We start from the raw sequence: 12,354 nt of genomic DNA, 5'->3' as shown, positions 1-12,354 counted from the left end.
TCTCATTAATACATTTGAAAAATGCCGGACTACCTTCAATGTAATGTTTACTTTCCAGCGCAGCTCTGTTTGGGTATGCGACAGACTTTTTCATTTTATGAGGTAAAAATATTCAGCTGAAAAAAAACTTAAAAAAAACAAGGGGCATAGTGCAGTACGAAAGGGGATGTTAATTTTGTATTCTCTGGAGATGTACAGGAGGGATGTTAGCATATTATAACAAAGCTGAAGCCAGACTTTGGAGATGTTATTTCAAGATGGAATTGATCTGGCGCTTGCTCGAACCATCCGCCGGAGATCCAGTTTCATTTGAATTCGGGGTCCTCTCAGATGTTTGATACGAGCACTGCACACTGCAGGCTGCACACACAGGCAGCCACCCAGACCAGAGAGGTGGAATTGCAAAATGCCAGGGCTGGGCCTTGGAGAGACACCGTCTACAGGTCACTGCTGCAGGACCAGCAGGGGAATCCTACTCTGTCCCTGACTCCTCTGATGCAGTCCGCTGCTATGACTCAGGGTGGCAAGGCAACACCGTTTTTTTTAGCATGCCACAGTTTTGGTATGCAAATAAACTGCGCTCTGCCTTTGTGATAAACAGGCAACCATTTGTTGAACCTGATCCTCTGTTCTGTTTTTTTTTTCACCTGTTTTTCCATCATCTTGTCCTCCTTCCTTGGCTTCTGTTGGTAGCTTTCTTCCTTCGTCTGTGTTAAGCTATATGACAGCCCATAAGAATGCAGATGTGTGTGAGTGTATGCATGTATATATATGTGTGTGTGTGTGTGTGTGTCTGCGTGGCGTGTGTGTGTGTGTGTGTGTGACGAAGTGCGGACAGTGAGGGCGGTGTCTCTGTCACCGTGGTGATTTATGAGCGCGCTCTGTGAGCGAGGTCCACAGTGCAGGATATTGTTTCCTGACACTGACTGGTCTCTCAGCAGGTTGTCAGGGGAAGTGGGTGCCTGAGAAGGAGGTGGGCAAGGTGGGTTGGGTGGGGGAGTGGAGGTGGGTGGAGGATTTGGGTGGGGGAGTGAGGTGCAAGCTGCAGGTGAGTCTGGGGTAATCAATCACCAACTGGGTCGCCACTGTCCAGAAGGCCATGTCCATTCCAATCCTGTCTGCCACTGTTGCTCACATAGTTATGATTGACATAAATGTTTTTTTTTTAAAATAGCTATAATAAAACAATTGTTATTTAACTTTCGAATGGCATTTGAATGGTGAAATATTTGACTGCATCACTTACATAGAGAAGCCTACCACGCAACCCCCCTCAGGCTTGGAGGGACTGTGCAAGCTCAACCACATGGTTCCCCTCAACCTGAACCCCCCCCCTCCAGCATGTCTCAGCTTTCACTGTTCGCCACATCAGGATACAGTGCTGTTCATGTATTCCGGTTTAAACAGAATTTCAGCTCCGCTTTGGTCAACAGCTCAACCGCAGCCCTGGCACAACCAGTATGCGTATCCCACAGATCACAGCAGGGGAAAGAACAGAGAAAAATTCAGCCTAACGAACTTTAGCCTCTCACATCTACCAATCAGCAGACTGGGCTGCTCGTTTAACAGGTACAATAATAGACAAGCTTTCTTGATTAATAGCATTTCACAGCAATTTGGAACTCATTCAAATGAAAAAAGAAAGAAATCAAAACAGACATGGACACGGTGTATATGAGAATAGCATGATTTGCAGTTTCTTTTTTTCCCTTTTTTTGTTTCTTCACACATGGTTTGGTTAGAGTTACAATATTTCAGGTGGCTGTTGTTCCTCTGAACAGAAACTCCTTCACAACTCTGTTGTAGGTGCTATCTATCACTTCATTTCTCCATTCATGTAACATTAAGAATTGCCCTTTTCATCTACTTTTACTGAACTGGCTACCTATGGCAGAGACTCAATTCTCTGTATTGAGGCAGTGTACCATCAAAATGAGTTTAAAGCCATTATTTTCAGATAAAAGAACTACGTTGTGTTTCTTTGACACCACGGACAGACGTGACGTCCAGAGGTTTCTCCTGCACGTTCACACTGGTTGCTACCATGGTTCTGCTGAGTTTACAGTGCTCTAATGACTGTGAGAAGCGGTCCTGTACGTGAAAGGCTTTCCCAATCCCACCCCACACTGGGTGCAAAATGGCCACTGTAGCACAAACACTCCAACCAGTTGCCATTGTGTGCGTTCTCATCGTCCCTGCATCGGTGCTAAGAGACATTGTCTTCGTTTTTCCTCTGCCATGCCGTCCCAGAATGATTATTGTATGGCCCATACAATATGGGAGCGTTATCATGGCCGAATAGAATGGGATTTGTTATTGTGGCACAGGATATGACTTATTCTGACCTTGTGTGACCCTGCTAGGGAAAGCCATGACCTCTGTCTGGCCTCCCTCTCCGCGTCTCCTGTTTGTCTTTGGGTAATAATGGAAGTCACAGAGGCAGGGTGTTAACTTAACATGAGGCTGAGGAGCCGTTGCTGCCGGGTGTGGCTGAGGCTGAGGCAGGCCAGGGGCTCCTTAAAGGACAGGGTCAAATAAAGCAAGGGTTCAGCACCACTGTAAGTAAAGCAAACTATATTCGCCTTTGATCGGTATCAACCTTCTCCTTTGAAATGAGCCCATCTATTGCAACGGTTTTATTAAATGTATGATTACTACTGCCCCTGCTACTTGCCACCTTGAGATGGTTACAACTGAGAGCTTCTGCATATCATTTAATGTTTAAGCAATTAAAGCTCAATTTTTAAAATGTCCTAAAACATCCTTTGATGTTTGTATTGGTTTTAAGTTTAATTTTGTATTCTTGAAAACCACCATTAGCCCTCTATAATATCAAAGCGCAGCACTTCAGTGGTGTCTCAAAGCATTGATTGTTTTATGGCTGGTTTGAATATTGGCAGTGGATCATGAGCTCCCTCTTGAGGTGATTTCCCCCATACTTGGAGATATAAACAGTTGCCAGTATTTGTGCGTGTAAACCAGCAATTCTTTTAATCAACACAATATGAAACAGGTCGCACACAAACCACTTGAAGAAATAAGTTCAAACAGATTTGTTTTTATTGCAAAATTGTATCTTCAGCCACTGGAATTTTACAGACAACTGTTCCAGAATCCCATTGCCTCTCCACATGCAAGTCCAAATCTCACGCATTCACTAATCTCTTGGTATGAATGAAAAGCACGTAATTTACAAAAAGAGTGAAATCATAAAAAAATACACATGAAATCCATCTGTAGAAGCAAAGAAAAAAAATGGGGACGTTAAAACTGAAACTGTTGGTTAGAATAATTGCCATATTGATCAGTGCTTTGAAGTTACTCTAACCTTTGACACAAAGTCAGGTTACAGGGGCACCAGTAGTGTGCAGTGGGTTTTCAACACCCGCAGATTCTCACAGCATAAAGTCTTACCAACATTCAGTGAACAGAGAAACAACCAGCAACCCGGAAACCTGACTGGTTCCTCAATTTGAACAAAAGACATAGTAACCATATCATAGCACACTGACATATACCTTCACACAAGCACATTCACATCCCAACACAGCGTGTAACGTCTGCCCCCACAGAACCAATGAAAGCTGTGCTTTTGGTCGACTGAACAGGAAAAAGCCTATAAAGTCCAACGGAGACGCATTCAGATGTGCCAGAGAGCATGTGGAAGAGAGGAGGGCAGGGGTGTGATGGTCACTGTAACGAAGCAGCTGTGGGCTAGCATGTTTCTGGCCACGTGTGTGTGTGTGTGTTGGGCATGATTTACAGAGCATCCAGGAGGCTGTCGATGCGGGACACCAGGTCTTGCCGCTTACTGGCTAGGCCCTTCTCGTTCTCGATGTAGGCCTCCTTCTTCACCTTGCCCGCCACCAGGCGCTCCGCCTCCTGGCACGAGCGGCACACCAGATCCTTCACCTGGCCGTCCAGCTTCTGCACCTCACCCACCTGCACATACAAGGAGTGGCAATGGGTAAAGGGAGGAGCTTATAGGCAGGGTTCTGGGCTTAAAGCAAAGAACATTTCTGAGCCTGAAGCTATTAAACATTTTTTAACCAGGTCATAGTCCAAAAGGCATATAGCCTCATTGACACCAGACCCTTCTCAATTGAGAGTGGGTCTGGAAAAGGCTAATTGTGTGACGGCCGTCAGGCCTTTTCTGTTATGTTTTGTGTCTGCTCCCCTAAATTTAGGTTTAGGGGCGCTCGTGGGCGGGGCAGCCACTCAACAGCTTACGACTTTAGACCAGCAGGGGCGTAACTAGCAGTGAAATTAAACTTAAATTGGTGCGTTAAACTCTAACCAAATCGTTTCAGAAGTGAAGCAATCTTGTAAACGAAGGTTTTAAATGCAGTTGTTTACTCAATTTTAAAGAAATTCATGTTCATGCTGGATTAGCAATTGTATTTGTGTGCCCGTTTTTTAGGTACATCGGAAATGGGCTTCAATGGCCTCTTCAACAGCACAGCCTTTTTTTGTGACCGAATAAAAAACATTGCTTATCACAATGCCTTGTGTGACATTAATTTTGCACCCTAGCAATACAGGAGCATATGCCAGCCAGCACCCTCTCTAAGTTATCAACAAGTAATAAAGACAGTTTTTATCAGATGACCAAGGATGACCTTATACAAGTCAATTCTGATAACTCACAAAAGCGATTAAAGGAAGATTTGAGAAGTTCTAAAACTAAAAAATACTTTGGAACATATTAATAATGTGATGTGGACATGAAGTAAACCATATATTCTCTAATGGCCAGTGAATGGGAGCGACTGAACAAAAGTCAACATCTGGTTCAGAATTTTAAACTGCAAGAGCAACGCAATGCAACAAATGAAACAAAAAAGTAACATCCCTGATGATTCATGTAATTTCACTGACCTCCAGTGGCCATCACCAGGAATTTACCTACATAAATAAAGTTCAGATGCAAAACCGGTCTCAAACTCCCGGCCGGCCCAATTCCGGCCCGCGGCCTATTTCAAAATAATAATGTAATTCGGCCCTTGAGGGTATTTTTAATTGCTACAAACAACGACACTGATTAAAATAGACGATAGATCCAAGTACTGTGACATCTCATTTGTACTCTTCTCCACTAGTTGCTAGACACCCTGAGCTTGATTCAAGGCCAAAATCGCTGCACACAGTTTTCAGGAAATACAGTGTATTAGCCTACACGCAAGAAACATGAAGACGTGCATTTGTTTGTAATGACGCGGAAGCGATGCAGGCCATAGTTTTGCACAAATTGAAGCAGAAATAGGCCTACACCAAATGTTGAAAAAACGTTCACATGTGATTAAGTCTTGGGTAGGCTATGCTATTCACCTATTCTGATTCTGAAGGAGAATATCTGCCTTTTGGAGATTATATTATGATCGATCGTCTATTGACAGTGATAGTCACGGTGCGTCTGTGAATGGAGGTGCGTCTTTGCGTACGACGGTGTCCACTAAGCATACCATGCTTATTGTGACCCTTTGCCCAAAATAGCTTGAGGTGGCAGTGGTAATCGTGATGATGGTGTCCGTAATGGATGTGGTACAGACAGCTCTGAAGAACTACAGAGTCACCCGCGATAGGAACTGATTTGACCAGGCTACTTTATTGTAGACCTATAATAACGGTTTGTGGAACAGGCTAGTAATAATTTACTATTGTTATCTTAGGCCTACTGTTTTCCTGTTAATTTGTTATTTGGGTAATATGACAAAAAGAAAGTAAACCTGCTCAAATATGTTCAACATCCAGTATTTACTGAAAGGTGCATAATTTAAGGTGCTTACCATCCAGTGGCAAATTAGATGGGTAAATGTACCCCCTCATAAACTTTTGTTTATACTCAAAGATTTTTACATTTACAGTAGGACTTTCTCTGACCACTTTCAAGCCATGGCCTTTTGAAATTTTGATATGCCAGGTTTAAATAAGTTATGAGAGGAAAATATTTTATTTGGTGTGAAACACACGCATACCTGTTTTTATGCTTTGTTTCTTTTCATAATTTGTATTTATATTTATTGTACCATTATTTTATAGCACAGGTATCTAAAAATAGATAAAAAGACTTGCACTTTTTGTCTTGAAAATACAGTATTTGAAAAAAAAAAAAAAAACATTGCATTTTAGGAAATGGCCATTCTTTTTTGTATTATTCTTTAACACTGACGCGGCCCTCCAATCAGATGACGTTGGCAGAAGTGGCCCCCAGCTCATTTGAGTTTGAGACCCCTGCTCTTAATGCTATATCTCTGTCAAAAAGGAGATGGTGAGTGAATGCTCTCCACACAACCCGCTAAATACCACTTTCTTCCTGGTCTGAAATATCGATTTGTAGACAAAATTTTTTAGGAGCCTGATAAAAAAAATGTGCATTTAAAAGAAAAGTGGTCAGACGGATTTAGAGGGTTTTGCAATTCTCTCCACGGAGCCCAAAGCCATTCTGGTAAGATACGGTGATGTCACATAATACTGCACACAACTTTTCAACAGGTCATTATGCAGTGCAAGACAATAAATCTAGTTGTCCAGCTTTATCTTTGTCCACTGTTGTCCTACTATACAGTACACAAACAAACAGATACAGATACACACACACACACACACACACAAACAGTGAGATAAAATATGACCATACCTTCTCAGCCAGGTCGGAGCCCTCTGCCTTGAGCCTGGCCTGCAGGGAGTTAATGTCATTGGTGAGGGTGCGGTGGTCAGCCTCCAGGGTCTTTCGGCCGCTGTTGAGCGCGCCGGTGTCCCGGGTCTGCTTGTAGCGGTTCACCACCTCGTCCATGTGGCGGTACAGGCCCAGGCGCTTGTTCACCAGGGTCAGCACCTGCTCGGTGATGGAGGCCACCTTCATGCGCACCTCTGCAGCAGGGTCCTGGAGTGCACCATGGGGAAGGGGAGAGAGAAAATTACATCGTCACATTCTCACACACACAAAAAAAAAACCCTCTCACAGACACAGTACCCAAAATACGTATTTCATTGAAATCAAATATTATTCACCACATACCCTAAACACAATTTACACCAAAGAAAACTACATTCTAAGTGGGAGCCTATACTAAAACAATGCATGACGTACAATGATATAAAGTACCTATTTAATGACTGACAATTGTTACGTTTTTAAATGATAGCCATGTGGAATTGGTTGGTATGGCTTGTGTTTCATAATGGTTAAGGAAACTGTTTCAATCAGGTACCTTGGTGATGGAGAAGTCCAAGCGCACATAGATAATGACGGTGAAGAAGAGGATGTAGAAGGCTCCGACCACCAGCAGAGGCTCCTGCAGCATGAGGATCTTGTTGAAGTTGTAATGCACCTGAGGAGGAGAGAGCACCACAGGCTGAGCATTCACGCAGTGACTGACACACAATATAGGACCACAAATCCAGTTTGTTGGCTGGTGAGGTCTTTCTTTGTGATTAAAATGGAGAGTATAGGAGATCCAGTATCCACAGCTTACCACCATGTCCTGGATGTGCTGCTCCACCAGGTTGCTCTTGGTGGCCACCAGCACGGGCCGGCCAAAGGTGTCCAGGTAGGTGTAGTGCAGCTGGTCAGAGTCCCGGTTCACAGGGTAAGGTGTGTCCATGTGGACATTTCTATAGCGAAAAATAACAGGAATTTTAACATCCATAAAACAAGAATGACCTCCAAAAAGTAATTTTAAATAACTGCACATAAAACATTTTTAGAAATTATGATATGCTTTGCGTTTCTCATTTTGTCATATGACATGCGCTCACCTTGCCCCCTCTGGAAGAATGAGCTTCACAGTCAGAAGATCGATCACCTGGTCATCATAGACATGATCCACAAGACGCATCTTCAGAGCATACTGGTCACCTGTTAGTCAAAAGTGACACAATTACATTTAGATATCTCAACAAGCAAGGACATCAAAATGTGTCAATAACAAGGAAACTGAACAGAGTTGCCAACCCAAAGTGTAGAGGTACTCGTAGCTGGGCAGGTTGTAGCCGATCATGTAGTGAGTCTTCCAGCCTCCGAAGAGAGGAAAGCGGGGCCTCACCTCAACCTCCACAGAATCTTCCAGAATCTGGAGGTGTGAGGTGGAGATGTTGCCGATCTCATCGCGGTAGTACACGTCCTGAGCTGAAGCCGGGAGGATGGTCTGTGGAACAACAGAGAGATCCACTAAATATGGAAGCACTTAACAGAACATCTCAAAAACCTTAGTTCAACTTGGATATAAGATCGAAAGAGTAGAGTAGAACGAAACATTAGATAGGATATAATGCAAAATACACCAACCAATGTTTTGGCCCATCTGCCAAAACATCTAAAAAAATCTGGATGGGTCAATGTGACTCACCTTGAAAGACTTGACAGAGGAGATTCCACTGTCAGACTGCCTCTGGTAGTCATAGCGGGAGAAGGGTCCCTTCAGATAAGCGCCAGTGTGCCTCAGGTCAATGGTCTCCTCCACAGCGATGTTTCCCCAGTGGGAAACCTCGATGGTGCGGGTAATGCTGCTGATGGTCAGGAAAGGGGTGTTGTTCTCATAGTGGATCTTCATGGTGTCCTGAAATAAAAACAAATACGATTTAAAAGGGCACACTCGCAGCAGACTACTCTTGCAAGTTTAGCAAAACTGAAAAACAATGAATGGACCCGCTCCAAAGTTTAATGTCTTCCTTGCCCCATGCTACACCAAGTTTCATGACAACTACGCTACACAAACCACATCAAAAATGGAACCGGCTGAGCAGAGACAAAAGTTTCTGCATAGCACAATATTTCAATATGAAACACTTCATAAGAATACGGTCAGGTTTTACAGAAAATATGCTGCTGGAATTCATTTTTATGCCCCGTTTCCATATGAATCTTTGCTTTAATTCAATATGTTTAACATGCAGTGGCTTCAGTACAGATTACCTGATCATGTCACGAGAGGCTCACCTGGCTGAAAGGAGCAACATCACGGAATGGCCCATACTCAATGACCTCATCCGTCTTGCTGGGGTTACCCAGTTTGGTGTAGCTCTCCACAGTCTTCGAGGCCAGCCTGACGCGGCTGCTCTGGGAACGGGTGGGGTAGGGCGAGTACAGGTAGTGGTTGCCCTGGAACACCACCAGCTGACGCTCCGCCTGGGTGATCTGGGTGGGGAAGGGGCGCAGCACGTGGCTGAGCATCGTCTCCACCTTCACACGCAGTTTAGCACCTGATGCCAGCGAGGAGGGCAAGTCCACCTTAAAGAACTTGCCACTGCAATGATATACAAGAAAATAGGTTAGACTTAAATCAACAGATGCCGCAAAATCAATGATAGATTTAGAATTTTGTAGGCAGCACATATTTACAAATGCATGTGCATGTTGCCTAAAGTTATTTCATCTTTGCAACTCAAACAAAACCATCTCAACTACATTAGCTAATGTGTTACTATAGAGCTGGTAGTACTCACCTCTGACCAGGCAGGGCAGTCTCTGAAAACTCAAGACTTCCATCATCCTCCTCATCTCCTTTGACCTGAACAGAAACAAGTAAATATGTATTAATCACTTACTGATGAACACCAACCAAATGAATGCCCCAGAGGAGTACAGAGAGCTGCAGGAGTAACTGACTGTTCTGAAAGACAGGTAAACTGCCTAAACCAAAGAGAAACGTGAAGAGATATGGTCTGATTTAGCTTAGACAGATGCATGCTTAATCATTTTTTCTCATTTGGGTATTTGCAATTTTAACAAACAATTTGTATCTAAACAAACGAGCCAAGAAGTGTCAACACCTTAAGCTCTGGGTAATGTGATAGGACAAACAAAAGCGTCAAACGCGGAAGTGAGTGTGCTGTACGCTTACGTGTCACACATTCACTGACAGAGAACTGCGCGGAAATGCCCTGCGCAGGATAGGGCTTCACTACAGTGCATTTTGTTCCATAGCAAGCTAATTGTACCTATCTACCTGCACTACTATACCATAAATTAAGCTGAAGTAGCACGTTATACGTCACCTTGCATCTCAATTCATTCAATAACCTGATGGCTAATAAGCAACTTAGTAAAATACTGTTCGAAATAGTGCTAAGTGATTAGCTCACTGGTAGTCAACTCATTTACCGGTAGCACCACGATATCATTTCTAAACACAATTCAATGTTATTACTTTGAACCCGCATGTGTTGGTTAATTAATCGTCTTTATCGTCTACAAGTAAAACAACAGACATCACATTCAAGTTCATAGTTGACCATTCAATTTGAGTGCAAATAGATCTGCATGGGCTTCGTGCCTTGTCGATAGCTAGTTAACAAGCTAACTTTCAAGCTAGTGTGAAGACATGTCTGTTTGACTTACACTTGCTTGTTTGCAGCATTGTCCTCAATGTGCTAAATGGTTTATCGAAATGGACAACTAGATGCCTTTCAAGTAATTGAGCATCTTAGATTGGATTGCTTTACTCATTACTGTTGTGGTTACCTGCTGGCTAATGTCAGCTAACAGCGTTGGCTAATAAGATGAATGCTTTGTAAAGCTAACTCAGCCGCCTGGTGTTTGCTAGCTTCACGTAGTTGGATCGTTCAAACTGAGACTACTTACCGATGCGCCAATATATGCCAGATGTGGAGCTAGTTCGGGCTCAAGGGCCACAACAAAGCTGCTGACCGCAGTGTCTCCTTCATTTGACAAAATAATCTCGGTAGATATCTTAGCAAGATGCGTACTCAAGTCCACTGTGCGTTTCACCTCATCATTGACCAAACCGGTGGCTGCCTCTGCACGATATAGTCCACAAATGAGCAGAAAATACGTGGGCACGAATAAACTGAATGTTTTACGGAACATTGGTACAGCTTTATGCACGCAACCGAATATGCGGACGGTTCCTATGTACTCGTTTCGCGTTTAGAACCAGATTACTTTAGCGAGAAATAGGCCGCGCAACGCTAAAGGAAGCCTGGTCCACGGCAGCAGCAAAAGGATGACGCTTCATTCATTCACACGACAGTGACGTAATATACTGGGGACGTTCATAGTAATACCAGAAAGGACCAACAGATAGCAGTGTTTTGCCAGTGCTGCCTGGGACACAGATGAAGGATCTCTTTTTGTTCTCTCTCTAGCTAGCTTTACTGCCACAAGAGGGGGGTAAATGTTATCTTAAATGTAAATCTTAAACTTTACTGCATCTACAACCAAGCTCACTCACTAATAAATCATGTCCACTCATACAGTTTTCTAACACTAAGATAGATTTTCTGATAGGTCTTGTTTTAAACAAGTTTAGCTTGTTTTCAGAAATGAAGATTACAGTTTTTCTCAGTCGCTTTGGTGCTATTCTCACATCACTATTAACATTTGCACAGCAGTTAGTGCATTTCTCAAAACAATTAGTGCAAATTGTAAAACCTAGTGGATGACCTGCAAAAGCACGTCACTTGCTCAAAATGGATAGTCCATTCCTCAAAAGCAGGTATTCATGTCAATGAAACTGTCAGTGTCATCAAAATGAGAAGTCTTGACACCATCGTTTATGAACAAGATAGTCAAATGGCTTTGTCATGTTTTCATTATGACAGTTCTCTCAGTGTTTTCCAATGCAAAAAAAAGGTCAGAACTCGGTGACACTACCTGAACATGCTCAAGACAGCACTATACAGTACTTGTACAGCCATTTGAAAACTACAGTAAAGTTACACATTGCTGTAGTTAGGGGAGTAAGTGAGTACAAGACACTGAATACGTACATTTTTACTGTATGCTCTTTGCAATTCCACAGCATTGTGACAGAATTTGATAACTAGTTCAACAATTTTGTATGTAATGACTCAAGCAATGAAATGAAGACTATTAGTTTTATTGGGAACGACTATTCAGCATCCATAAGTATAGTTAATTTTGACTGACATGACATGAGCAAATGATATGGTTAAAAAACAGCAGAGAATTGTATGAAAGCAACTGATACATGTCCAAAAGCATTTGCAATTTGTTCAGAGGAAGGAGAAATTGCTACTATGATGTGCACAAATGACTAAATGTTGTGGAGGTTGAACTAATAGTTATGAGAATTTTCATTCTGATCTGAAAAAAGCACCAAAGCGACTGAGAAAAACTGTAATGTGCTCTCGAGTAGAGGAGGTAGGCTAAAGATTTCCAACTTAAACATGTTTAATGTGCATCTACCAGCCCTGCATGCATGGAGACTGTTGCTTAAAGAAGATACCAATGCAGATCACAGAGGTATATACTTCATGAGGTGTCGTGTGGACCAATGCAGATCACAGAGGTATATACTTCATGAGGTGTCGTGTGGGCCTAACTTAACGAAAGATCGGTGAATGAGGGTGCCCACTTGATAACCCCAATGA

At 42.9% G+C, this 12,354-nt stretch overlaps 1 protein-coding gene across 1 annotated transcript; it reads right to left on the bottom strand.

Annotated features, from left to right (window-relative positions):
• Positions 1-3,042: 3,042 nt before the first annotated feature.
• rpn1 (ribophorin I) lies at positions 3,043-10,976 on the bottom strand. The gene is made up of 10 exons (XM_076268004.1): positions 10,583-10,976; positions 9,445-9,509; positions 8,939-9,245; positions 8,349-8,558; positions 7,955-8,147; positions 7,759-7,858; positions 7,476-7,614; positions 7,212-7,331; positions 6,638-6,883; positions 3,043-3,942 (listed from the first exon to the last, which is right to left on the bottom strand). Exons 1-10 carry the CDS (start codon positions 10,826-10,828, stop codon positions 3,760-3,762), a joined length of 1,809 nt encoding a protein of 602 aa, XP_076124119.1. The 5' UTR covers positions 10,829-10,976; the 3' UTR covers positions 3,043-3,759.
• Positions 10,977-12,354: the final 1,378 nt, after the last annotated feature.

The sequence above is a fragment of the Alosa pseudoharengus genome, unplaced genomic scaffold (assembly GCF_046254945.1).
Source record: "Alosa pseudoharengus isolate Yale_2024_CS ecotype anadromous, Long Island Sound unplaced genomic scaffold, YU_APseudo_1.1 YU_APseudo_1.1_scf_5, whole genome shotgun sequence".
Lineage (NCBI taxonomy): Eukaryota > Metazoa > Chordata > Actinopteri > Clupeiformes > Clupeidae > Alosa > Alosa pseudoharengus.
This window is presented reverse-complemented; position numbering and strand designations above follow the sequence as displayed.

Excerpts from the sequence above, each read along its gene's own strand:
- rpn1 (XM_076268004.1), bottom strand. The coding sequence starts at position 10,828 with ATGTTCCGTAAAACATTCAGTTTATTCGTGCCCACGTATTTTCTGCTC. Across the intron at positions 6,884-7,211 it reads TGGACTTCTCCATCACCAAG|GACCCTGCTGCAGAGGTGCG; the intron begins GTACCTGATTGA and ends GGTGCACTCCAG. Across the intron at positions 3,943-6,637 it reads GCTCCGACCTGGCTGAGAAG|GTGGGTGAGGTGCAGAAGCT; the intron begins GTATGGTCATAT and ends TTGTATGTGCAG.